The 27,733-nt window shown below is 48.9% G+C and overlaps 1 protein-coding gene across 7 annotated transcripts in view; it reads left to right on the plus strand.

The window, feature by feature from the left end:
• Nav2 (neuron navigator 2) overlaps nt 1–27,733 on the plus strand; it is a 349,974-nt gene that overhangs the window by 314,956 nt on the left and 7,285 nt on the right. For all 7 annotated transcript variants that reach the window (XM_036181890.1, XM_036181892.1, XM_036181904.1 and 4 more), the window contains 10 exons: nt 5,988–6,141; nt 7,200–7,362; nt 8,285–8,385; nt 11,233–11,328; nt 13,578–13,746; nt 18,622–18,857; nt 20,876–21,030; nt 21,207–21,278; nt 22,115–22,311; nt 23,187–23,305. In XM_036181890.1, the coding sequence (XP_036037783.1) occupies nt 5,988–6,141; nt 7,200–7,362; nt 8,285–8,385; nt 11,233–11,328; nt 13,578–13,746; nt 18,622–18,857; nt 20,876–21,030; nt 21,207–21,278; nt 22,115–22,311; nt 23,187–23,305 (1,462 nt within the window). The remainder of the gene's footprint in view (nt 1–5,987; nt 6,142–7,199; nt 7,363–8,284; nt 8,386–11,232; nt 11,329–13,577; nt 13,747–18,621; nt 18,858–20,875; nt 21,031–21,206; nt 21,279–22,114; nt 22,312–23,186; nt 23,306–27,733) is intronic.

Raw genomic sequence — 27,733 nt, forward strand, 5'->3', positions numbered from 1 at the left:
ATGCAGCAGCCTCCTGAGGGCTGTGGCCTACACAGTATATCTAGCCCTACCCCAGTGCTTGGCGCTGGCTGCAGGAAATGCAGATAGGTTGGTGCACTTACTATGTGGAAGACAGGGTGTAGAAGACAGCACATAAATTAATTTGTGTCTTTGAATACCCCTTAGTGAAAACGAAGGGTCTCCATGGTGATCGCTTCCTTCTCCTTTTGGGAGGAACCCAGTGGGAAGAACCTGGATTAGGAAGGAGGCAGCATTGACAAGCTGGTCTACTGTATGTCCTTGTCTTGCTGTATTCTCTTGAATGGAAGAAGAGATGAATCTGAGAGTGTAAGCCCCTCTCACATGACCCACAGGGTTTCCAAGAGGTAAAGACAGGACAGGTCTCCCTCATCCATCCCAGAGCGTCTTGACTTAGCAGTTGCCTCACCAGAGAGGAAGGAGCCCACTGTATCTTCTTGATTCCTGGATATGAACTTGGCATACAGTGGTCTGTAAGAACAGGCTGTCAGAGATGGCATTCTTTAGGGATTAAGGCCTCATTTGCCTGATGCTCAACACGGGAACCATGGTCTGTGACATATATCCCCACACGAAGCAATACAGTTCATTACACTCCTAAGCCCCCAACCCCTTACCAGGAGGCATTCTTGGTTCTGCTACAACAGTGTCCCAGATATTTATAATTCCTTCTTACGTTGATCCTATCTACTGTGGCATGACAGACACTAAGCATAGAATTCTGAAATCAGAGAAGCCTAGAAAATCCAGGCAGTTTGTCCCAACATTGGTTAATTCTAAGAACGAATGTGGGATGCAGCCACTTTAGAAGGGGTAGTCAGGGGAGGCCCCTCTGAGTGGGGTATTTCAGCAGAGAGCTTTGCAACAGAAGGAGCCACTGGTTCATTCTGGTCAGAAACACTAGCAGCTGTAATAAGTCTGATTCTGAAACTCAGTAGCTTCCATAGCTCTTCCTGGTTTACCCCCAACCTGGCCAGCTGGTGCCTGCCCTGACCAAGGACCTCTGCTCAGTAGTCCTGCATCCAGGCTGGTCAGAAGGACATGTGTACAGGTCCCATGGGAAGGTTTTGTGGGCCATGCCTGCAGGAGGCACCTGTCCGCTCCTACCAAAGCCCACTGTCTGGAACCCAAGGCCATACAACCTTGTCAGGGAACAAGCAAAGAAGACAATTGGCTTTGGTGATCACAGATCAGCCTCATACCGAGCAAGGCAGCCTTCTCAAGAAATCAATAGTACAAGATCCCAATGTGGAAATGGGCTGATAGGTCTGAGCGGGTGGAGGGATAGCCTGCTTGCGATAGGATGATCAAGGAGCAGCATGGCCTGCTGAGGCTGGAGACAGGTGGTACTGTAGCCTGTGGGGCTCGGAAATCAGAGTATCGCCACATCTGATGTCAAGTGTGACAGCAAGGTGCAGAGGTATTTTAGGCAGAAAAGTGACATAAACTGAATTTGAATTCTCTGGACAGCAGTGTAGGACATGAGGAGTAGAGGGAGGTCTCAGCAGCGTTTCCCAAGCTTCACCTGCTCTGTCGTTTGAACTCTTCAGTCACAGTCCTCTCCTCAAAGCCTTGGCTACTGCCCAACGTGCTCTTCATCTTGGTATCCACTCCTCAGCCTTCTGCTCAAGCTGACCTCCTCCATAAGGCCTGACCTATCTGTCATGCATAAAGGAACCCCCTTCCTCTGCTTTGTTATTTACCATTGTGCAGATCCATCGGACGGCGGGATTTTTCTTGGGTTTTAGTTTATTGTCCCTCTTCCCACCCTCGCTGTATGCTGGCGGGTACTCTGTTGGTTTAGAGACACTCCGGTGCTTGCTGCACTGGCTGAATGGCTGTTGGGAGACCCAGGTGAAGTGGGATAGTGTCCTTGTTAATGTTCTTATTGCTGTGACCTGACACCTGATGAAAAGCCACTGAAAAGAGGAAGGGCATCTTTTGGTGTGTAGTTTTCAAAGGGTGTAGTTCATCACAGTGGGGAAAGGGTTATAGCAGGAGTGTGAGGTGGCAGGTCACATTGCACCTACAGTCATGAAGCAAGAGTGGACAGGAAGTAGGGGCTGAGCCATCAAGCCTCAAGGCCCGCCCCCGGTGACACACAGCCTTCCCAAACAGCAGCCCAGGTGGGAATCAAGTGTCCTGGCACCAGAGCCTATAGGGAACATCTCATATGCAAGCCACCACTGCTGGCGATCCAGAGCGCCACTTGAGTCATGGTGTGTGTGATGCCTAGGAGATGTTCCTGTGGAGGTGTCAGCCAGCCTGGAGTGCCTGTGTGTGTACATCTGGGAGCTCTCAGTTGGGTGGAGCGGAGATGGAGAGCAGAGGGCAAGGACCAGCTCTGATGTGCTGACATTCAAAGTTCAGGAAGCAAAGCAGAGGTAGCCAGTGGCGTGGGAGGAGACCAGGAACACAGGGCGTAACTGCATGGGAGAGGTGATAGAAACCTGGCCACATGCTGCTGGGTGGCCTGTCAGAGAGGCAGAGAAGCTGCAGCATCCACAAGAGGAGCGAGACGGCGCCTTCCAAACCACTGCCCCCATAGGAATGGGCAGGGCTGGCTCTCGACTCCTCAGCCCTTTTCGTACATTCCACAGCCTCCGCGGCCATGGGAGATGTTGGTTTTGGGTCCGGTTTTCTAAAGGGTGAGCTGAGGGCAAGTACTTATTTCTAACCTTGAAAGGTTTGTAAAAAATGTGCAAATGTACATTTGAGAGGGGTTTCAAAGATGAAGCCAAAGGCAGAGGGTTAGGCGTGGAGAAATCCCTCCTTGTGGGTGAAGGGATGGCAGCTCTGAGGAGGCCACATTTCCCACACTCCACACATTTAAAATTGGGTCTGCCACCAGCCCACATCTGGAAAGACAGAGGGAGATGATAGAATAATGTGCGAGAGACTAGAAACAAAAAAGATACATCAGGTCCTTTTAGTTCACAGGCTCTGAAGTAGAAAAGCCTGCTTTGATGGCCTCCTGGGTATAGTCCAACAACCTAAAGTCAAGCCATCTCCCTTCCTCTGGATTTCATCCCCCCTGATTTGTCATGCTTACACAGTGTGACCATGGGCACAACGATGGCTCTGTGCCTCGTTCTCCCCACTTTACAATCGGAGTCATGGCAATGTATAAGGCAGTCGGAAACTATGCTTCAGGTCCCTCCAGAAAACACTGCTGCATACCTACTATGTGTTGGCAAGTATGACCAGACACTAGGAATGATTGATTCAAGAACAGTCTAATCCCAAAGGATCTAGTGCCAAGCAGGGAAGGAGCTAGGGGAAAGAAGGAAGGCACAATGCCCTTCCCTTTTCATCTTGTGTTGCTCTCTGTGACTGTGGCTGCATAGAGTAGATCAGGTGAGTTACACACAAGACATTCATTTAGCTTACAGTTTGGGGGCATATGCCAGCCCCTACTTGGCACCTGTGGATGGCCTTCTTGCTGGGTCATTGCATAGTTGGTGGGTGGAGGGGTTTCACATCTCAGGCTAGAGCAAGACCAACCATTCATTTAGATCTTTCATCTCCTGTAAAGCCACTCATTCAGTCATCCGGCCCCACACTCGTGATCTCATCTAATGCTAATTACCTCCCCAAGGTCCCACCTCCAGACATCATTAAACCAAAGCTTTGGGACTGAGTCTCATGGTAAGTTTGGTAGTAGGTCCCGCCCCTTTTGTAGAGGCCACGATTGGCCAAGCTTTGCAAAGCAACCAGAGTTGTATAGTCACAAATTAGGCCCTGAGAGAGCTTCCTAGAGAAGTACAGGCCATGTGACCCCTACCTGGAGCAGAGTTCTGAGTAGGACAAGGGAACAGACCCAAAGCTTGCAGCAAAGCCTGGAGCAGACCCCACCACACTCTCAGTGAGACCTGAATACGAGTGTATCTCTGAAACTAAAAGCATGACTGTAATTCCATCCTACAAACCGCAGGCCACTTGGAGCACAAAGAGTCAGGTAAAGGCTCTTTTGATTTTGAGTTCCACAGTCCTTTGGCTTCTCACAGATTCAGAAGAGGGATAATAACATTTGGGGGAATTCTTGTGTTTGGTTTTTGTTTTTGTTTGTTTTGTTGTTTTTTTGTTTTTAATTGAGAAAATATTGAAGTAGACTTGCTTCCTCAGTTTTTCGTGATTTTTTTTTGAAGACAGGGCCTTACTCTGCATCCAAACAAGCCACGATCCTCCTGTCTTAGCTACCTAGGACTCCGGGCACAAGCCTCCTGGCAAGTTTGCTAGTTGGTAACTTAAAAAGCAGGAAATGGCTTTGTCACTTAGAAGCAGTTCACATTGAGGCCCATTCAGCAGCTCGAATCAGTTTGAGTGGTAGACATTCCTTCCAGCCTTTGTGTCTCTTTGAACAGTTTTCTGACTGTCTTCTGCTGGCAGCTAAGTTTGCACCCCCAGCCTGTTTCACGGGTAGGATTTGTTTGGCCCCAAGTCTTAGGCAGCGACTGGCATGGCCACCACCTCCAAAGCCAAGCACTCTGTCTCCCAGGAAGTCATCAGCTCCAGCTCTGAAACTTAGGAATTTAGGGCTGTAGATATAATTCTAAACAGTCTTATTAAATAAGAAACACAGAGCCAAATAAAGAGTTAAAAGCCCAAGAGGTCAGAGCACTACCAAATAGCCTTTAGCTTACCAGCCTCTGTCATCCTTCCCCTGAGAAAAGGGACCTACTTCCTGTGTGTCTGTATTTTTTATTGACTTTCTGTTCTCCCTTCTCATTGGCTATAAAGGCAACCAAATGACTTCCTCATCACTGCTGTCTGCCATGTGATCAGGATTAAGGGAGTGTGCTACCACTGCCAGACTTCTGCTAAATGGCTTGCTATTAGCTCTGACCCCCAGGCAACTTTATTTATCAACATACAAATAAAATCACATTTCAGCACAAATAAAATATTACCATATAGGGTGGTTTTGGATGTTTGGTTTTCTGAGTTTTATTGTTCTCTCCCATCTTTGGTCCAAATCATTCCCAGTCACCCAGTATCCTTTCAACATCACAGAACTGTATTTTAGTAGAACTGGCCCTTCCAGTGGCTACTACTTACCATGGCTTGCACCTCCTACTGACTTGCAAGAGTTCCACAAAAAACACGAGTATCTCAAGAAGAGCCCTGCCTTGCTCTTTCTTGAGTAGAGTAGCCGCACTTTGATCCGATGTGAACAAGTTGTCCACACTGTGTCATGGCTCTCAGGAGCTTTGGCTTCATGTCAACTCATACTCTTGGATCTTGAGCCCCAAATCTGCTATTTTCTCATGTAAGAATGAATGTGAGAAGCAGGCAGGGCATGGGGGACTAACAGCAGATCTTCTTAGACACCTCAAAGCGTGAGTTTTCAGAACAAAATGGAAAATCAGATTAATTCTATCTACTCATATGTTCAGATCACCTATATCTCTCCCTCTCCCTTCCTCTCTTTCTCCCCCCCTCCATTTGACCAGAAGAAAACCTTGTTCTTGAGTTTCTGATCTTGGTTATTACCTCACTTCTGAGAGGGATGAGGCTGGCTGTGTCTGCCCTGGGAAGTGCTCATACTCCAAAGGTTCCTGCTCCCATCTACCAGTTCCTGATTACCTCTGTTAGAGCAATGTTGAGGAAAGATATAGTAGAGCCCTTCTGGTGACTACTGCTCTGCATAGGTTGAATAACAAAATCTGTGTGTTTTGGATGCTTTGGGTATGATCCTCTTGAGAAAGCAGTAGAGGCTGGAGGAGGGGCTGATACGTGCTGAGCTCCGAGTAATGGTTATGATGGTGCTGAGCACTGTAGTGATGATGATAGTGCTGAGCACTGTAATGATGATGATTGTGCTGAGCACTATAATGGTTATGATGGTGCTAAACACTGTAATAGTTGTGATGGTGCTAAATACTGTAATGGTTGACCTGGACCACTCTCGGAGGGGGCAAGTAAATTAAATGAGAGCTTATTTTGTCGGTAACATCCTCTCTCCCTAGAATTTCTGAGTGTATGGACAGTGAAGCTGAGACAGTCATGCAGCTACGCAATGAGCTGAGAGACAAGGAGATGAAGCTGACAGACATCCGCCTGGAAGCGCTCAGCTCTGCCCACCAGTTGGACCAGCTCCGAGAGGCCATGAACAGGATGCAGGTGAGTGGATGGTGAACAGAGCTCCAGGAAGCTGCAGAGTGGCAGCCTGGGGGTGAAGGGATACAGATGGGTGACCATTGCTGCCTCCCCCACCCCCCTCTTTAATTTTTGGAGAGCAAGTCTTCAGGTCAGACCTTGTGTGGCTGCACACTGCCTCCTCCTTCACAGGTGCCCCCTACAGCTGGCCGTCAAGCCTTCTACCTGCCCTTTCTACTCTTGGCCGATTCTGCCTCCCCTCGCTCTGCCTTCCCACAGCACTCGAGTGGAGCTGTGCTGAGTGGCTCTGTGTCCCTACAGTCTGTTCAATGTTATTCCTTCCACTTGAGTATCCCCTGTCTATCAAAACTGGACCCCGCCCACCCCCAAGGCTCAGCCTGGTCCTCATCCCAAACCTCTCCATGTCCTGCAGCTGGAAGAGCCAGTGGCTTCCTTTGAAGGTGGCTTCAGACTGGTTCTTGCAAGCCCCACCTTCTGCTGTGGAGTGAAGGCATTCCAGTCTTGTGAGCTGCATTTTGCAGCAAGGCTTGCTTGCATTCGGTTCTTTATGGACAACTGTAGAAGGATAGACTCCTATGGAGTGTGCTAAAGGTGACCTCATTGGAGAGCATCATCCCAAAGAACATTCCCTGGAACTATGAGCGAGGAATCTGTGAGAGGCTCCTGGAAAGGAAAGCTGCTCGGTAATTAGTGTGCGAGGGAAATAACACCGTGTGCCTGTCTCAGTGTCGCAAAGCAAACAGCTCCGTAACGCTCAGAGAAGTCCTGGAGTTGAGGAATCCGTCACTCAAAGTTCTCTAACCTCTTTGGTGGCCAGACTCTTTTACTCTGGCCACTCAGGCAGCTGACCCTAGGGAAGGCAATTTCTGTATACTCCCTAAAGAGCAATTTTCCATGAGGAGGGGACCAGCCCTGCCAGAGTCTTGACTAGCAGGGAAGGTGGGCATGTTGTGGAGTCTCCCCAAGGGTGTGCCTGATTTTGGCTGGTCTAACCTCCAGAAAAGGCATGCTCCATTCATGACATCATCTATTGAGTCAGTTTCTCCCTTATTTTTTTGCAGAGTGAAATTGAGAAGCTGAAAGCTGAGAATGACCGACTGAAGTCTGAGTCTCAAGGCAGTGGCTGCAGCCGGGCCCCCTCCCAGGTGTCCATCTCTGCTTCCCCAAGGCAGTCTTTAGGCCTCTCACAACACAGCCTGAACCTCACAGAATCCACCAGTCTAGGTGAGTGGCTAACAGGCTGGGGGCAGGTCAAGTGGACCAGCCTGGGTAAGTGGCTAACAGGCTAGGGGAAGGTCAAGTCCACCAGCCTGGGTAAGTGGCTCGTAGGACCAGCAGCAGGCCATGTACACCAGCCTGACCAAGTGGCTCACAGGCTGGGTATAAGCTGAGTATATCAGCCCGGGTGAGTGGATTGTGGGGCTCTGGGTAGGTCTACCCACCAGCCTGGGTGAGTGACTCATAACACCAGAACAGATGGAGGCCTGCAGCTGGCACTCCAGTCTCCAGGATGAGCAGGTCCACAGATCTGACGGTGAGGTAGCAGGTGTGTGTGCACTTGGGGTGTGTGTGTCTGGGTGTGCATCTGCTACCAACATGAGCCCAGCCATTCGAGTATTCCATGCTTTGCTCCAGCACCCTAAATTCTTCGGACCATGAGCTTGGGTTTCTCCTTGCCCACCATGCTGACTTCTGCTCAATCCATTCTAAGAAGTTGATCTGCAGGCCCAATGCTCGTATATCCCTTGGTAGTAGGTCCTCCAGCGGCCATGTCTGGGCTTTCAGCCTTCTGGCTGTTGGGGTAGACTTCAGGCTGGCACGTCATCCCAGAACGCACCTTCAGTTTTCTTTGTGAGCATTTCAAGGCTGACGCTTTTTATTTTTTACCCATGATGCTGTTGCTGTTGTTGAGTCTTCCTCGTACTTCCATCCAGCAGGGTGCATCGTCAGCCTGCTGGCTTCCTGGTCTTCCCACCATTGGTTTCTGTGATCGCATTATCCATCCTGCCCTCTCCCATCCCCAGCCTACCGCCCCTGCACCCTGACACCTGTTTTGGCCTGCTGCTGTGCCCACAGGCAACAGAGGTGTCGGGAAGCAGCTTTGCTGTCCCACGTGCCTAAGGCTGTTGATGTTTTCCATTCGCAGACATGTTGCTGGATGACACTGGTGAATGCTCGGCTCGGAAGGAAGGAGGCAGGCATGTTAAGATAGTTGTCAGCTTTCAGGAGGCAATGAAGTGGAAGGAGGTTAGTCGGCTCCCTCTCCCTGCTCACCTGTCCTTTCCCAGGTAGAAATGGCCTAGCTTAGTGACCGGACACCTAAGAATGGTGGTGGGAATTGCTAACACCTCTCTTGATATCATAGTCTCCCTTACTCACAGGGGACGCATTCCGAGACCCAGGGGATGCTGAAGCGGTAGAGTGGACCCAATACGTGCTGCGTTATACTATACATGAATATGCATGATGGAGTTTCATGGATAGAGTCTGTAAGAAATTAGCAAGGGGAGCTTGGTGATGTAACTCAGTAGCCAAGTGTTTGCTAGCATGTACAAGGCCCTGGGTTCCATTTCTAGCACCACAGTAAAAAGCAAAACAAAACAAAAAATCAGAAAGAAAAGACATTGTAAAGATAGAATGGAATACTTACTACCATGTTCTGAAAACAGAAAGTGAGACCTCCGCTGGGTGGTGACTCTTGTACCTATAATCCTTGGCGGTCCTCTGTGTCACAATCTTTGGCAGCCCTTATACCCACAATCCTCAGCAGCCCCTCCTATACCCACAATCCTCAGCAGTCTCTCTTGGCCCACACTCCTTGGCAGCCCCTCCTATACCCACAATCCTCAGCAGCCCCTCCTGCACCCAATCCTCAACCGTCCTTATATCTGCAATCCTTGGCGGTCTCTCCTGTCCCCACACTCCTTAACTATCCTTTGACATAAAGCAAGCAAAAAGCACTTCATTTCTTTGTTTAAAAGATTGATAAAGCTGGCTAAAAAAAAAACAGTGTCCTTTCAGAAACACTAATGCTCTCCAAAATAGCTTTTCTGGCTGGGCAGTGGTGGCACACGCCTTTAATCCCAGCACTCGGGAGGCAGAGGCAGGTGGATCTCTGTGAGTCTGAGGCCAGTCTAGTCTACAGAGAGTGAGTTCCAGGGCAGCCAGGACTACACAGAGAAACCCTGTCTGGAAATAACAAAAGAAGAAAGAAAGAAGTAGCCTTTCTGGATTTACTGTTTTCCTGAAGCATGTCCCAGTAGCTATGAACATTTTATTGGTAAGGCAGAAGAGGAAGCTGACTGGACTTAGCTGATCCAGGGCCATTTCTGTCTCATCAGAGGCTACAGATGTAGCGTTCACCAGGATGGGAGACAGAAGGCCCTTGGCTGAGTCTAGGGAGCACAGGGGCTTAGAGTAGGGTGGGTAGGGCATCCTGACTCCCTGTGCTAGAAGCCAGCAGTTCTCTGGTATGGTTTCTGTTCTGATGTATATACCTACCAGAGACTGTTCTGAAGCAGAGGTGGAGGGCTGCAAGGTGAGCTGTACTTTGGTGGGTAAGTCCTTTTGGATGCCCTGGATGACCTTGGCCATCCATCATAGTGGGAAAAGGTCTCATGCGTCTCCACATCCTTGATGTTTGAAGTTGTAGTTCATGGCATTTCTAGCCAGCGTGCTGTTACGGTTTCAGACAGTTGGGAAACCAAAGTGCCCATCAAAACAAAGTGTCTGCAACCAGACTTTTCCTTGCTGGCTTTGTCACTGTGTGACTGACTTGCCAGTGGTTTTACAAGTGTCTGAAGGAAAGGAAGCTCAAGAACTCAGCTACCAGAGGCCTGGCCTGTCAGGTCGACAGCATTCTTAGAGGGCAGGCAGGTGGCATCCCTGTGTATTTCTGATCCTCCTTGCCATTGTTCTCAATGTCACAGCTGACATTCTTCCAGGACTGTAAGCCACTTCCACTAACACTGTTGTTCTGGGCCACTGCAGCATACCCCAGGCGTTCTGACCATGGTGTTATCCCCAGTATGCAGCTAAGAAACCCAAGAGCACAAGGCTCTGGCGGCCACTGGTGCTCCTCTCTGCCGACTCTTCACTACTGCGTGCCTGCGCCCGCCACCCAGCCCCACCCCGTCCTAACTACATCCTCACAAGCATGCGAGATATTAAAAACCCAACAGAATGGAATGTTTTCTCGGCATCCTCTTCATTGATGTGATCAGTTAGCCCCTGTGGGTGTAGAAGAACAAGAAGTGGGAAAACTGATAGATAGCTGTTGGCAGTCTTCCCAGAATTTTACTAATTTTCTGAATTGAGCTTGTTTTAAGTTTTAGTGAAAGAAAAGTAATAAATATTGTTTTTAATTATAAGAAGCCAGGCCCACACCTTTAATTCCAGCACTTTTGAGGCAGAGGTGGGAAGGTCTCCAAAAAGAAAAAAGAAAGAAAAGGAAGGAAGGAAAGAAGGAAGGAAGGAAGGAAGGGAGGGAGAGAGAGAGAGAGAGAGAGAGAGAGAGAGAGAGAGAGAGAGGGGAAGGAAGGAAGGAAGGAAGGAAGGAAGGAAGGAAGGAAGGAAGGAAGGAAGGAAGAAAAAAGTAGACACACTCTTTCTGAAGTCTAACAACATGACAAACTTATTAAATAAACTTGAAATGCTTGAACTTAGATATATGTAAGTTGAGAAGGTTTTGTTGTCCGAGTCTGTCCAGCGTAGCTCTGATTCAGGCAGTTGAATCATGGAAGCTTCCTGGAAAAGGTGAGTAGTTCTTTAGCAAGCTTTGAAAATGGGGTGCTGGCAGACAGGAGCTGGGGGAGGATACAGTCAAGGATGTGGAATCCATGCCCTGTGCAAAGCATGCACCTAGCTGATGGTTCCAGGTACCAGAGAGGCGATCTTAGTCTCCCTGACCCTTTGCAGTTTTACCAGAGCAGAGATGGGATTTCAGGCTATTGGGTGCCAGCTAAGTTATGCCTGGCATGGAAAGGAATGGGGGTTTGCTCTCTTTTTAGAAGCACTGGAATGCCTAGGCCTCTGTTCAACCAGGCCAGAAAACAGCTAGCTCCTTCTCACCTGAATATGTCTCCTCACCCTTAGGATTCCAGACCACACCTTTTCCTTATTGGCTGCATTGGAGTTAGTGGCAAGACTAAATGGGACGTGCTCGATGGGGTGGTTAGACGGCTGTTCAAAGTAAGTGCCTCGAGAAGAAAGCCACGCTGTGGGCTTGGAGAGGGGGGAGAGCCTTGTTCCCATAACCCAACTATTTCCCTCGGCCTCCTCTCTCCTCTTTGTCCTTACGTTGCTAGGACTTGTCCCCTGGTCCTCTAGGGCATGGAAAGATGATGGTATGTGACTGGTCATTCTCTGTGGTCTGCCCTTGATGATGGCTGGCCAGTTAGTAAACATCATTTCACAGTGGTGTCCCTAGAGCTGAGTCCTGTTGGGTATGATTACAGTCTCTGACCTGGGGGTGAAGGCCAGGCAGCACACTTTTGCCCTTTGGACTGCACATACATGACCAGCACCCCATACCAATCCTGCAGTCTCTGGCAGTAATATCCCACCAGTAGCCAGTGTCAGGATGCAGGCACAGTCACACCACTGGATTGGTGTGTGCCATATCAGAAATGGCTAGGGAGTATCAAAGTGAATCTTGGGGCCCAAGATGATTTGAAAGAAGCTTTTGATTTTGTTCTGCCCCCAAATAAATCCACCACACTAAGTATTAATCGTATTTCCTGAGCAGTAGTGGCAATGGCTTTTATGTCTTATGCCAGAGACCATACTAAGCTCTTTGATGTTCCATTTAAAGACAAGGAAAGTGCCTGATGCCACCAAACTAGAAGTAGACCAGAGGTCTAGCTCTGTCATCTGACCAAACCTGACTTAGCTAGCACATTGTTCTCCCAGCATGTGGATCAAATAGCTTCGCACAAGAAATTCAGTTCTTTTTTTCCTTTTTTTAAAGAATGTGTGTCTGAATGCTTTGCCTACACCTGTGTCTGGGGTCCCATGCCCTCAGGGACCCGAAAAGGGCATTGGATCCCCAGGAACTAGAGTCATAGCTGGTTGTGAGCTGCCGTGGGGTTGCTGAAAACTGAATCTAGAACCTCCAGAAAAATAGCCAGTGCTCTTAACCACTGAGCCATCTCTCCATCCTCAAAACAGAACAGATGTGGGCTCTTGGGTTGCAGTAAATAAGGGAGTGAGACCACTGGGGGCCTGCTGCTAACACTGGCATCAGCTGGTCTGTGGTACCATATAGCCTAGAACATTCCATCACTGACTTTCATTGTTCCAGTTAAAGCCATTAGGGCTGAGGAGATGGCTCAGTCAGGAAAGGGCTTGTCTCGTAAGCATGAGGGCCTGACTGTGATCCTAGAACCTGTATGGAAAAGCTGGGTACAGTGATGTGTGCGTGTAGTTCCACACTGGGGAGGCAGAAAAAGATAGATCCCTAGGGCTCTGTGGCAGCCAGCTTTGTTTACTTGGCAAGCTCCAGGCCGGTGAGAGACCTTGTCTCAAAAAATAAGGTGGAGTGGGGCCTGAATAATGACCCTAGAGGTTATCCTCTGTCCTGTGCGCGCGTGCGTGCGCATGTGCGCGCGCACACACACACACACACACACACACACACACACACACACACAGCTAGCTATACCTACATACATGTGCACATACAAGTGATGTATAGAAAGAAGGGTTTCTTTTTGGCTCACTGCTTAAGTACAGATACAGCCCATCCTGGCCATGAAGGCATGGTAGAAGAATGCGAAGTCATTTGACATTCACAGTCAGAATCAGCACTAAGTGATGCTACTCAGCTCATCTTGCCTTTGTTTGTTTGTTTTTCAGTCCAGGACCCCAACCCATAGAGTTGTCCTGCCCATGTTTAGGGTGGTTCTTATCATAGCAGTTAACCTAATGCTTTAGTGGTTTGTCTCCAGGTGATTAGCCATCACAGTCACCACTGAAGGGATGCTTCGCAAATGAAACCCATGTTTTCCTTTGGAAGTTGCACGGTTGTCCTTCCCCAGCAGCAGCAGGCTGTGCTCTGTCTTTGCCTTGAGCCAACATGGGGGATGGGAAGAAACTGCCCGTCAGTTCCTTTTTAGGAATTGATTGGCACCATTTACAGACCCTGATGCCTTTGAGAGTCCAGCTGAATTTAGGAAAAACTGCCCTGCTTTCCATGTTCACCCAGATTAAACGTTCATGGTCTTGCTAAAGGCTTGTTTTTCCCCACCCCTAAGCAGATAAATCTGTATGTTAAGAGGCCTGGGGTTCAAGGGTGTTATCCCCAGAGTGTGTGTCACAGCTTAATTTCAGTTCAGGTGTCATCTGAGAAAAAGAGGGCACCTGTCAATCACCTGGTGAATGTGGGAGTCCTGGCAGATTTTGGCCAGCTCTCTGATAGGGTCCATGTTTTATTTCTCCAGGAATACATCATTCATGTGGACCCAGTGAGTCAACTGGGGCTGAATTCAGACAGTGTTCTTGGCTATAGCATCGGTGAGATCAAGCGCAGCAACACCTCAGAGACGCCCGAGCTCCTCCCTTGTGGCTATCTGGTGGGAGAGAACACCACCATCTTGGTGACTGTCAAAGGTAAGTGGCGGCTAGCCAAGTAGTGGTGGCACACACCTTTAATCCCAGCACTCAGGAGGAGTGGGGGGTGGGGGATCTTTGAGCTCAAGGCCAGCCTGGTCTATAGAGTGAGTTCCAGGACAGTCAGGGCGACATAGAGAAACCCTGTCTTGGGGGGAAAAGGTTAAGTGGCTGCTTAGGGAAGCTGGGGTTTTCAGTGGCCAAAGTATGTCTATTTTCACTGTGCACATGGATTTCTTTTTCCTCTTTACCTCAACCACTCCTGCTTAAAGCAAGTTAAACCATCAGGAAACAAATCACTTCAGTTTACTGCTGGGATTAGACATCAAAAGGTCCCATTAGCCTTATGACTGAGGTGATGAGAGACTAATAACTCAATAACCCTGCTAAAATGGCACTTTACCAAAGCAATGAAGGGTACTTGCTAGCCAGTCTTGGACATGAGCCCATTCTACAGATGGAGAAACTATGATGTACTAGAGGCTACAGGAAAGTTTGTGCAAACATCTTGAGGATATCACTCTTGCCCACACATCCAGCTCCTGGAGGTATCATGCCTCATAGCCTTCCACTGCTTGTCCCTGTAGACTCATGATCATCTCATAATGCAAAATGCTTTTCAGTATGGTTTCAAAAACTCCATAGTTTTTAATACTTCAAAGACTCTAAAAAACCCAAGTCCGAGACTCATCCGAGATCCAAGGCAAACTGTTAACTACTATAAAAAGTAAAAACAAGTTATATACGTCAAATATGCACAGCATTGGCATTCCCATTCTGGAATGAAGCATGGGTTATAGCAAGGGATGTTTGGACCAAAGAAAGACTGAAATTTGTCAGGTTAAAGAGCTGATCCTATGGCTATACCAAGTATCTGGGCTTGTGATGGAATCAGCTGGGCTCCAAGGGCTTAGGCAGCCCTGCCCCTCCAGTTCTGCCTTAGAACGCAGTCTCTCTCTTGACTCAGTTCCACTCCATGCCTGAAGCTTGCATTGGTTAGCATCTCATGATCCTGGTCTTTCCAGCATCCTGGGGTCCCCCTTGCAGCTTAAGTGTCCCCTCTGTAACTTCATGCAGTGGCTTCTCAGGGATTCTCCTTGCTGAGATTCTGACCCTGCCAATCATTGCCTAGCCTCGGCAGCTCTCGGGAGCCATAAAGTGAAATTCCATGACCACATCAACCTTATGTCTTGCATGCCTGCAAAACTGGTACAAAGTGGACAATGTTGCCAAGTTCTGCTGCCAGTGTGGGATGGACCCTTGCTCTTTGAACTGCAGTTATAATGGCTTCTTGGTGTCTGAATTTGCAGAAATACTTTCCTGGACAGTTTTGTGAGCAGGAAAGCCCTTCTGTGGTTCCTTTCCTATTGTGTTGTTGCAGAGCAGGTTTCTCTCTGACACTTACAGATCCTTTTCAGCATGCACCTTGACCTTTCTTTCAACTTACCCAAGCTCTTTCCCCCAGACAATTTGCATTTTCTTATCCTCCTGGCCCATCTGTTCTTTTTCACTGTAGACCTGGATAAGAGTGGTGAGCAGTGACCATACTATAACCTAAGTGCTCTCCTGCCTTGAAATTACGTCCACCAAACATTAGTCCATGTCTTAGTTAGGGTTTCTATTGCTGTGAAGAGACACCCTGACCATTGGCAACTCTTATAAAGGAGACATTTAATTGAGGCTGATTTACCGTTTCAGAGGTTTAGTCCATTATTATCATTGTGGGAAGCATGGAGACATGCAAGTAGACACCGTGCTGGAGAGGTAGCTAAGAGTTGTACATTTGGATCCTCGGGCAGCAGGGAGAGAGAGTGACACTGGGCCTGGCTTGAATATCTGAAACCTTAAAACCCGCCCCAGTGACACATTTTCTCCAACAAGACCACATGTACTCCACCAAGGCTACACTCCTAATAGTGCCAGTCCCTATGAGCTCATAGGTGCCATTTTTATTCAAACCACCACAATGGACCTAGCTTGAGCTTCTGAAACCTCAAAGCCCGCCCTCAGTGACTCACTTCCTCTAATAAGACCACACCCATTCCAACAAGGACACACCTCCTAATGGTGCCACTCCCTATGGGCCTATGGGGCCATTTTCATTCACACTACCACAGTCCATCTTTTTTTCCCTCTACATAGCCCTAATCTCTACATAGCCCTGGCTAACCTAGAACTCACAATGTAGTCCAGGCTGACCTAGAACTCACAGAGATGCTCTGCCTTTGCATCCCAATACTAGGATAACAGGCATGCACCACCATGCCCTGTAGTCCATCACTTTTAAATTCAAGTTTTCAGGAGATGGGCAGAAGGCAGCCAGAGTCTTGGTCAGTAAGTATGACCTCTTAACTTCTTGATGGAGTCATGCCATACTCCCCACCCCCTAAACATCATGAGCCACACTTTCACTATCCATATTTCTCTACGCATTCTGATTTTCCAAATTCTCACCAGAATGGCTCATTTTTATCTGCTTACTGCTTTCCTGGCCTTTTCCATCCTGAAGTTCCAAGCACTTCCACACTCCTTCTGCAAACCAGTTCAAGAGGCCTGAGCACCGGGTAGTATGGTTATCACCAATGGCCCAACTTCTCAGTACCAATTTTCTGTTAGTTACTTTCTAGTTGTCGGGATAAAAACCCTGCCAAGGGCAACAAAAGGAAGAAAGGGTTTATACTGACTCTGGTTTGAAGGGATAGAGTCCACAACAGCGGGGAAGTCACAATCCTGCAGCCCACTGGCAGATAAAGGGATAAGTAAACTCTGACAGAAAGAATCCTGCTATAAGAGAAGCAGGATGAGTCACCAGGCATGCAGAAACAAGAACTGTGTAACAGGAGCCCCCAAGGAATGGAGCCATTTGCAACTGGGACTCAAAGTACATGGCATCATGGGGGTCACACACTGTCACCTCCTTGTTTCACAGTGAGCACTGCCAACACCAAGGGGTAAAGCTGACCTGGGTGGAATGAGTGACAGGATGCTCACCCCTATGGGAGAGTACTCCATAGAGCCTGACCTGGGTGCCATCAGTTTTAGCATTTACAAGGATCTGCCTGGGTTTTGTGTTATACTGGTGAGCACTAAAACCCCATTGGATTTTGCAAGAAGGGTCCCATTTGGTACAGCACTTCACACCAGTGATTCCAGAAGAAGGGGTGACTGTGTATTCTTTTTATTTTATCTTAATGGTGTGTATGCATGATGGGTGTGTGTTGGGGGAGTCTACACATGACACACGGTGTCTGTGGAGGTTGGAGGACAACTTTTGGGAGTTGGTTCTCTTTATTCCCCACCATGGAAGAAGTCCCAGGGATTGGACTGAGAATCTCAGGCTTGATGGCAAGTACCTTTACATGCTGAACTATCCTGGGGCCCATGAATTTGCATATTCTGTAGTAAGTCCCCTGAAAACTTTATGCCAATACCACTACATACATGCGAAGTAGTCTACTCATTGTCCCATACGGTTCTTGTTGAGGTTGCTGTTATTATTAAACAAGAGACCCTTAGGCAAGAGACCCTCCACTCTACACTTGGTTTGTAGATTTGAGCCAGTATAGGGCAGCAGGAAGCTCACAGGTTTGCTCCCAGAAAGTAAGGTACCTGGGGATCTTCATCATAGTCCTTTGGGAGCAGTCATTGCTTATAGGGTTACCTTGGTTGGAGGAGGGCTTTAGAGGTGTCTGGTTGTACTGAGTGGGAGGAAAGTGCTATTGGGTGACAGAGGAATGTCATTTGGTTTATTTCTTTACTTACACAGACTGGCTTTCTTGAAGGGAATTTTTCAATGGAATTACCATCTTCCTTGATTTTTTTAAAGACAGGGTCTCTCATTGGCTTGGGACTGGCCAAGTAGGCTAGACTGGTTGGCCAGTGAGCCTCAGGAATCCTCTCTCCACCTAGCACTGCTATTACAAGTGCATGCCACCATGTCCCACTATTTTATGTGGGTTCTGGGGCTTGAACTCAGGTCCCCATGCCTTCAAGGCAAGCCCTTTGTATAGTTGGACTTTTTCATCAGGACCATCAGCTCCCCAATAATGACAGGGAGACTTATTATTAATTACAAAAGCTTGGCTGGTAGCTTAGGCTTGTTTCTAACTAGCTCTTACAACTTAAATTAACCCATATCTTTTAATCTATGTTCTTTTATGTGGTTTGGTTACCTTTACTTTGTAATGCCCATGCTGCTCACTCTGCATCCCTGGCATCTCCTCCCTTCTTTCCAGCATCCTCAGTGCCTGGATATCCTGCCTAGCTATTGGCTGTACAGGTTATTATTGAACCAACCTGAGTGACATATCTTCACAGTGTACAAAAAGATTATTCCACAACACCTTTGTTGTCCAACCTGTCTCCCTCACTCTGAAATCATTCTTTTAAAGTCAATGACTCTGGCTAGTGAGATTGTCCCAGATAGAAAAGAGGAGAGAAGCTTCCATTCACCACTGTTGCTGGGCCAAGCCTCAGCATGTAGTATTTAGGTATAGTCTCACTCTAACGTCAGAGTTGCATCTTGCTTCCTGCCTTGCTTTCCTGGCACACCTAAGTGTGGGCACGTTGGTGCCTGGTAGGAAGGAGAGAGAAGAAAGGGGAAGAGGAAACCCGGGGTCATGGCAAATGCAGGTGGACAAGACTAGTGTTAACTGGGATATACACTACTGGGCTAGTAAATGCTAACAGGTGGACAGAGTCCAGAGTTAGGGGAGCAAACACAGGAGGTGCTGGTGACCAGGAGGGTGGCTTTCTTCAGCAGCACCATTGGGTGCTCAGCCTCCAATGTGCCTGGGTGGGACTGCCAAGAAGAGGAATGATGTCAGGGTCACCCTCCTCACCCAACTTCAGGCCCTCCCCATCTCTCTCAAACAGGGCTCACGGAAAACAGCCTAGACTCTCTGGTGTTTGAGTCCCTGATCCCCAAGCCCATCCTGCAGCGCTACGTCTCCCTGCTGACAGAGCACCGGCGCATCATCCTCTCGGGCCCAAGCGGCACTGGAAAAACCTACCTGGCCAACCGGCTCTCCGAGTATGTGGTACTTCGGGAAGGACGGGAGTTGACAGACGGCGTCATTGCTACCTTTAATGTGGACCACAAGTCCAGCAAGGTGAGGAGACTTGGGGCTCTTTTAATGTTGCTGATACCACCACTATGAGCAATTTCAAGCTCTCCATTCTAGAATGCCAGGAGAGGAGCTCAGAAGGGGGCTTACAGAAAGGAATGTTTGAGTCAGAGCCTCCTAGCCAGGAGCTCCATCCAGGGCAAGTCAATCCTGTTCAGTTTTGATTCACAGTGATAGCTCCTTCAGATGCATCTAGTTCATCAAAAACTTACCATGTTAGCTAGGCATGCAATGAAAGAAGCCTTCAATTTTAGCTTTATAACCCGCGCCTTTGGTTGCCTGTCTTTGTCTGGCTGTATTTGAATTCTTTACTGGGCTTTAATGACTCCTAACAGTATAGCCAACCATGCAGTTCCATCTGAACAAGGCAGACTTGTGTGTGCCAAGCTGTATACCTTAGCTGCATAATATGCAATCTAAATGTCCTTTGACTTTATGGAAGTTGAGGCATGTCCTTTATTTCAAGTTTTTATGACAGTGGCAGAAGTTATTCAAGAGAATGAACTGGTTTGTGTTTCTCTTAAGGAACTAAGTTCTTCTAAGAATTTGTCTTAATATTCTTTTATAAAGAGCACTTTCTTTTTTTTTTTTTTAAAGAAAATACTATTTGTTAAATGTTAGTGGCTGTCATCTTCCTTGATAGCAGTAAAATTTCTGAAAATAAATGCTTTCAGTAGTAGGGATGGCAAGGCTTATAAACCAGCCTGAGGTCAAGACAGGTATCTAGGTGGTGTTCTAGTGACATAAATGTAAGTATTTTCATTGTGAAAATGTATAGTTGATTAAACTCATATGTGGCTCTGCAAACCATTTTTGTAGTAAAGAATATGCAAACTTTGTGTGTATTTAGCTTATTGTGTTAAATTAGTATTCTATTTAGCTTATAATAAGGATTAAAATTGCATTTGAAGAGGTTACTGAATGTTACTCTGTGAAACTTACTCATACTTCTTAACATCCCTAAATCAGTTCTTGGGGAAAAACAATGGGGACTTGGAGTCTGACCTTGTGCAGGCGGGAGGCTGTGAAGAGTTTTTGCATTGTCTTTTATTTGTTCATTCATTTATTCACCCTCCATCATACGGTAAAAGCTCATGATTTCTAGCTCTGTTCAATGTTGTACAGCACACCTGGTGAACTGGAAAGGGCTCTCTGCCTCATGAGTCACCTCCTGCACCTGAGAGGATCAGATCTCATGTCTCTATTACCTGTTTCCATGGTTGTCTGCCCCATTTCCCAGTTCCCCTTACAGTGTTGATGTAGACACAGGATGAGAAAAGCCCTCATCTGTCTGTCTACAGCTTATGAGTGGGTGAATGAAGGAAGGCCCTGTGGTGAGTGGCTGGCAAATTGTGCCCAAGTTGATCCCATTTCCCTGGGTTGATTGACCATGCAGAGCTATGTACTGCAGGCCTAAGTAAGGAGGGTGAAGGTTCCAAATGAGAAAGAACCAGGAGATCTGCCCATGGTGAGCAGCAGCTGAGAGAATGAGGAAAACCTTGAGCATTTTCATGAGCCAGCTACATTTTGACTCGAAAGGGAGGCCTGGAGAGGTGTCCACGTGCAGGAGTGGGAGGAACCATCGCCCACTGAGCAGCTGGGCCAGCCTCTAAGATGGGTGCTTCTCACAGGCAGCCGAGTCTGGCCCAGCCTATGCACCCCCGGTGCAGTCTCAGGCCAGCTGTCTGGCCCTTCTCCTCAGCTTCTGTGAAAAGAGCTAATCACAGCCCATCCATGACAGAGTTACCATGCTGTGTCCCTATGTGTGCCTGAGCCTGTCCAGATTAGACGGTGAGGCTGATGTCATCAGATGCCTCTTAGGTTCTGGAAAGCCACCTTCCCTGTTGTATTGATGCCCTGTGACAGGCAGGTGCTCATGTTGTGTCCACAGTGTGACATCATAAGGGGAACTTCCTCCTGCCTCGGCCTTGGTCAATGAAGGCACGGAGCATGTAGGTCTTCCCAGGAGGGTGATTCCAGGCACATTCTTCTGGCCTCCATAGGAACTTCGCCAGTATCTGTCCAACCTGGCCGACCAGTGCAACAGCGAGAATAATGCCGTGGATATGCCACTAGTCATCATTCTGGACAACCTGCACCATGTGAGCTCTCTGGGCGAGATCTTCAACGGGCTGCTAAACTGCAAATACCATAAATGGTAAAGATGGGTCCTAGCCCTCAGGGCTGGGAGCAGGGGGCATGCTGGCAAACAGGCCAACATGACAGTGCTGTGGTGCCTACACAGAGCAGGGGGTAGCCAGCTGTCCTCGGGTCTGTAAACCCCTGTCTTCCAGCTCACCGCTAATTTGTCTTCTCACATTGTGTTCCTGGCAGCCCTTACATCATCGGCACGATGAACCAGGCTACCTCTTCCACTCCCAATCTGCAGCTCCATCATAACTTCAGGTGAGGTCTCCCACCCCTCACCCAGACAGATGGAGAGAAAAGAGAGAGAGAGAAAGAAAGAAGGGTGGATGTTCAGCTCTCTCAGTGCCTGGCCTGTGCTGGACTTCCTGTTGGGCCTTTTCTCTTAACTCTCACCGCAGACATAGACCTTTGTGTTTCCAATAAAGAGCAGAGGCTCAGGGAACTTGGTGACTTATGAGTCATACACCAGTTAGAACCGAAGCCTGACCCCTGACCCCTGTGACTCTCAGTCACTGGTTCAGTCAGTTTCAGGGAGGCAGCTGTGGCCATATGGGCCTGTCTTTGTTCAGTGTGAGCAGTGACAGCCCCTCCCTTTAAATGTCCCCACAGAGCAGGGTCTGTGGACCTGCTAACTGCTGTAAATCCCTAGAGGCTAGCCTCTCCTCCAGTGACAGTCCAGCTCCATGCAAGGTGACACCGCTCGCCCTGGCATCACTTAGCACCCCGCACCCTGCCCTCAACTCTGCCTGTGCCTCTAGGTGGGGGGTAGACTTCATCACCTTAGTCTGGACCCTGAACACTTTTTCACCGGCCACCATGCAGGCCTCTGTAAGATGTATTAAATGCGGCCACAGCTGCAATGAGTGTGCTCACCTTCCATTCCCACACACTGGTGTTTGAGGATCGCCATGCCATGTTGGGTGTCCTTGTGGTTAAAAGGCATTTCCTTTTTTTTTTTTTCTTTTTTTACATACTAACCACAGTTTCCCCTCCCTCCTCTTCACGCCGTTCCTTCCTCTCACCTCCTTTCTACCCCCTCCCACCATCCACTCCTCAGAAAGAGTAAGGTAAAAGGCATCTCTTGACTCCTCCAGGTGGGTGCTGTGTGCCAACCACACAGAGCCCGTAAAGGGTTTCCTTGGCCGATTCCTGAGGAGGAAGCTCATGGAGACGGAGATCAGTGGGCGGGCGCGCAACATGGAGCTGGTGAAGATCATCAGCTGGATCCCTAAAGTCTGGCATCACCTCAACCGCTTCCTGGAGGCCCACAGCTCCTCGGATGTCACCATCGGTAGGTGGGAGGCGAGGCAGGCTGCGGCAGGCTGCTGGGCGGATGGAGTGGGTAGCGGTCTCCCAAGAACCTTGGCTCCCTCATGCACTGTCTTCTGGGTCCTGGCCAGGACACCGCTCAGCAGGTATGCCATGCTGTCCCCAGAGATTTAAAATAAAAACGGGCAGAGGGACACCTGCAGACAAAGATGAACCCAGGCCTCAGCATCTATGGAGATATGTATATGTCCTGGCCAGGCTGGACATAGGAAAGAGCCCCTCCCCAGGAGCTACAGGCTGAACCACCCATTGGGATGGCTTTGTTTTTAAATGTAAAGTGTTCCCAGCTTTGCAGAAGGTTGGGGATTAAAAGAGAGCAACAGACCAGACTTCCTGGTCCCGACATCACTTCGGTTTGAGTTCCTTTCTCCTGGCATGTCTACAGAGCCATGTCTTCTGAAGCTGTAGTCACTGTGTACACATGTATATATGCAATCCTGTTTCTCATCTCATGATATCCGCTGAGCATTCTGTGTCAGAACTCAGTTCAAAAGTAACTTTTTAAACCTGTAAAATAATCTAATCATCAAAATCATTTGTTTAATCATGTCTTCTCTCATACATTCAATGGGTCCCTTTTTAAAAATCAAGATCAGTCTGCTACTAAGACCACCTCCTCTGCAAGCCTTTCCCCCTTTCATTGAGGGTTGGGGTGCGAGGGCTGGACTACCCCGCTTTGGAGCCCACCAGCCAGCTGCTAGCAGCCTACCACCTCAAGCCGCCAGCCCCACCACTGCTTACAAAGTCCAGTATCTCTCCAACGAGGAGGCTTCGGCAGGGGTCTCCCAACACCACCCTGCTCATTTCAATTGTGATGTGTTTCACTGTGGTCCCCAGGTCCCCGGCTCTTCCTGTCATGTCCCATCGACGTGGATGGTTCCAGAGTGTGGTTCACTGACCTGTGGAACTACTCCATCATCCCCTACCTCCTGGAAGCCGTCAGAGAAGGACTCCAGGTGAGAAGCACTCCCCTTTTGTCTTCCTCAGACTGGAGTGCCATGTGCTAGTGACCCAATGTGGTCTTTAGTGTGGCACACGGTGGGAACAGCTGTAACGGGTCTCCCTCTGTCCCGCCAGCCCCAAATAATGACGCAGAGACTTTTTATTAATTATAAAAGCGTGGCCTTTAGCTTAGGCTTGTCTCAACTAGCTCTTAAACTTAAATTAACCCATTTATATTAATCTGTGTTCTGTCACGTGGCGTCACCTCTCATCTTGCACCCCTTGTTTCCTCTCTGTCTGGCTCTTGACTCTGCCCTTCCTCTTTCCAGGGTCCTCCCTGTCCCCTGAAGTCCCACCTAACCTCTTTCTAGCTATTGGTCATTCACCAATCCCAGCAGCACATTTTCACGCCATGTACAAATATCCCACAACAAACAGCAGCTGGCCATAAGTCTTGGCTCAGCTGCTTATTAGGGTGTGACCCCCAGGCAGTGTTTCACCTGACTCTGCCCTATTGAGAAAGGAGATAACAGCATTGCTCTACCACAGAGAGTTGTACAGATTAAATAAAACCATGGCCATCACGCCTCCAGCATAGGAACAGAAAAGATGAAGCCAGTTGTGTGGGTAGCACCCCACAATTTGCTCTTTTCTCTTATGTGCTTCAAGCCCTGGATCAGGCCTAAGACCTAGGCAGAGTTTTATTGTTACCATTTTTCAAGAGGGAAAAACTGAGGCCAAAGACAGTGAGTTGCTTAAGGTCATAAAAACAAAGCCTCAACTAGGCATAATGATGTACTCAAAAAACCCTACATTTTCGGGAGTAAAAGAGGTGGGTTGTGAGTTCAAGGCTACAGTGGTAGAGTACTTACCTAGCACAGGCAAGGCCCTGGATTCTGTCTGAGGCACCACAAAAACAGGAAGTTCAGCAGATCTGGAATTTGAATCCTCGCCTTATAAACTTTGTCCCAGGTGCTTAGACCTCATGAGGGCCCAGGAGATTGCCTCCCTGGCCTCAGGATCTCACAAGTGGCTCTGGGGCTCCTCTGGCTGTGCATCCCTCCTGTCCAGCAGCAACTGGGGACCATTGCTGTCACTCAGCTTAGGAGTTACGGGGGGGGGGGGGGGGGTCATTTCACTGCGGCTCGGGATGGCTTGATTGTCAGCTGGAGGCACTCCTGCTGCCATGTGACCACCTCTGTCCGCCTAAGTTCTCCCACCTGTGTGCTCTCTGCCCCAAGCTGATCTTCTGATAAAGGGGAATGACCTGAGTCACTTGGGAGAAGTCAAGGACTGCTGAGCAAAGACCTCCAAGGTATCCAAGGAGGCACAAACCATCCTTGAACAGAACAGATGGTCCTTTGGTCCTCAGTGGCTGGTAGTACCAAGGCCCCTCCCATTTGGAGCTGAACTGAAAGGGAGGCTTTGGCCATAGCTGGGAAGGACACCCGCACTTTCTTCTGCTCCAGGAGCCATTACAGAAGGGACTTTTCCTGCTTGAGCGGCACCGCTCTTTACCACCAAGAGCAAGGTCCCAGGTGGGAGCGGCCTCAGAGTGGCTGCTGAACAGCCTGCCTGTGGCGGGGGCAAACAGATGTGCCATCATGGCTTCTTAGAAGTCATCTGAAGGATCCGTCTTCAGTGTGGAAGTAGTGAAGGGAGCTGAGTTAGGAGTCGACCTGGTGCCTCCCTGTCCTGAGTCTCCGAGCTCTGCTCTGAAGATATGTATAGGAGACGGCTCTGCAGCCTGCTGGTTCATAAGGAATTGCTGGGTTCTTTCTGGCAGGGTGTAGATGGAAGTTTGAGGCTAAGGAAGGTTTGCCATCTGCCAGGCATCACACCAGAAGCCTGACATTCCTGCAGCCTGTGAGTACACAGGAAAGGAGACCAAGGCTAGCTAAACTTGGACTTTAACCCACTCCCCTCAGCAGACCATGATGACTGAGTGAGTGCTGGCACCACAAGACAGCTACAGCTTCCGGGTGACTCCCAGGCTGTCCCAGGGTCTCCTGTAACTTACAAGGAAACTGTGTAGGGAGCCAGAGGACAAAGTATTGGTTGGGTTTAGTTGGGATTTTGTTGTTGATTGTTTTAAGAACAGTGTCTCATATAGCCCAGGCTGGCCTTGAACTCTTGATCTTCCTGCCTCAACTTCCCGCAAGCTTGTGGACATGCGCTACCACCCTTGGCAGTGGTTTTGTTTTGTTGTTGTTTGATACAGGGTCTCTCTATGCAGACCAGCCTGGACTCACAGAGATCCACCTGCCCCTGCCTCCCGAGGTGTTGGGACTAAAAAGGAGTATACTACTACTATGCCTGGTCTAGTGTTAGTTTTTATATGGCAGAGTTCTACATGTGATTTCACGTGATAAGAGGATTCTTTTTTAAAAAAAAAAAAAAAAGTTCATATCAGTGGTTATGCACGCCTTTAATCCCAGTACTCAGGAGGCAGAAGCAGGCGGATCTCTAAGTTCGAGGCTAGCCTGGTCTGCAGAGTGAGTTCTCTCTGGTGGCTTTCTCTGAGGACAAGCTCCATGTGTCCCAGGTACTGTTTGGGATCCCTTGCTTCTTACCACACTCTGCACAGTGGACATGAGGGGAGCACACTGCAGTTTAGAGCATGTGTGTCCTTCCTTGGCCGAGGCCATAAGCTGAGAAGAGGTGCAGACCCGAGAATAGGTCCCAATGGGGCTGTCACATATTATGAGCCAGGAAGAGGACTGCCTTTGGAGGGGGTGGGGGGACTGGGTAGAGCACAGGGAAGTCCTGTGGATGCCAGGCTTACCTTCAGACTCAGACAATCCATGCCTGGGGGAAACACGGCATCACCCCCTAGTGGATACCGTGCAGTTCTGCATGTTAGGCTGTAAGGTCTTTTCTGGAGTGTGTGTTTTTAAGTAAATGCCTAGAAATACTTTCTAACTGTGAATGTTGGTGCACATCCAGGAGCCCTGTGCTTCCCATAGGGTCAGAAATCTCACAGCAGCCCAAATCTTAGTTTCCAGTGTCTTGGCTTCTTTTGTCCCATCCATCACCCAGAATCCTTTCTGATCCAGTAGGACAGCGCCTCCCTCCCCTGCCCTGGGGAAAGTGAATGCCTGCCTGGCCAACTGTCCCCCCACTGCCCTCCAGAGTCTGCAACAGGGCCAAGAAGCTGAACAGCGCTTCTCTGCTTGCATCAGACTAACTCACAGCCACCCACCTTTGACCATGTCCCCTGGAATGTAGGAAGACTTTGAAGACGTTTTCTGTTCTTACAGCTAATGTTTGCTGTACCTACATACACTTACCTTGTGACTCAGTCCACAGTCACATTCCTCTTTGTCATCAGAAACACTTGCCGAAGTGCCTGGTGTCTGCAGAGTGGAACCGTTCGGCAGACCTGGTGTTGGGGTGGGCTGGTGCTGGAAGGAACAGGAGCAGTAGAAGGACACTCAGGGACCTTTCATCAGTTACCAAGGTCCTCTGGCACCCTGGGCAGTCTCCCCTGCCAGCAGTGGCTTTTCCATCTACAAATGGAAAATTTTGACCTATGGGATCCTTTGACTGGTCCAGATGCTCTCTGAACCTGTCCGTGGTGTTGAAGCTAAGGATGATGAGCAAGTGGGTACAAACCACGGGGCCTCAAGAGTGCTAAGCACTTGCTAAGCCGCGGCCTCAGTGGTTCCTTGAGGACCTCCTCAGAGAGGAAGTCTTGTTCCTTCCGAAGTCCTGGGAGGGAACAGCTTCCAGCCTTTCCCTTCAGCTATAACATCCCAGCTGCTTCTGCGGCCTCTTCAATCCTGGTCCATAAGTGGGTTCACACCTGCCTCTCCCTTGATTCCTTCCTGCTCAGACGGAACTGCTTTGGCTGCTAAACTGAATTCAAGCATGAAGGCTTGCATTGCCCCAGAGGAATGGGGCTGTACCAACAAACTGGGCTAGACTGGAGTGCGGGGGCACAGGGAGCTGGCATCTGACAAGATGATGTCATAGGAGGTGCTGGGGTCAAATGGAGAAGCAAGCCACTGATACAGAGAGATGGGCTTATCCAGGTGTGTGGAGAGGGGCATCCTGGATAGAATTCCAATTCTAAGGCCTGGCGTAACCCAGGTGACACGGGGAGAGGGCACCCACCAGAAGGAATGGTGAACAGCTGTTCTGAGTCTGACTGAGTCACGTGGTTTCTGCTGATTCAAAGGGATCCATCCCATGGGTGAGGTGAGAGGCCAGAGAAGGAAGCTTGAATTCCAGTTTCGAATCCAGCTCTGCCTTTTAACCTTTCACACAGACAGGTTCTTGTTTCCCATAGTTAAGTAGTCTGGCTCCTTCTGGCTGAGAACCTGGGTCTTTGAAAGGCATGGTTCTTCCAGGCCAGAGCTGGGCCCAGTTATGTTCTGGTCTCAGTACCTTTTGCCTCTCCATTTCCACTGCAGCTTTCTAGACTGGGGAAGGAACACACG

The sequence above is a fragment of the Onychomys torridus genome, chromosome 1, assembly GCF_903995425.1.
Source record: "Onychomys torridus chromosome 1, mOncTor1.1, whole genome shotgun sequence".
In the NCBI taxonomy this organism is placed as follows: domain Eukaryota; kingdom Metazoa; phylum Chordata; class Mammalia; order Rodentia; family Cricetidae; genus Onychomys; species Onychomys torridus.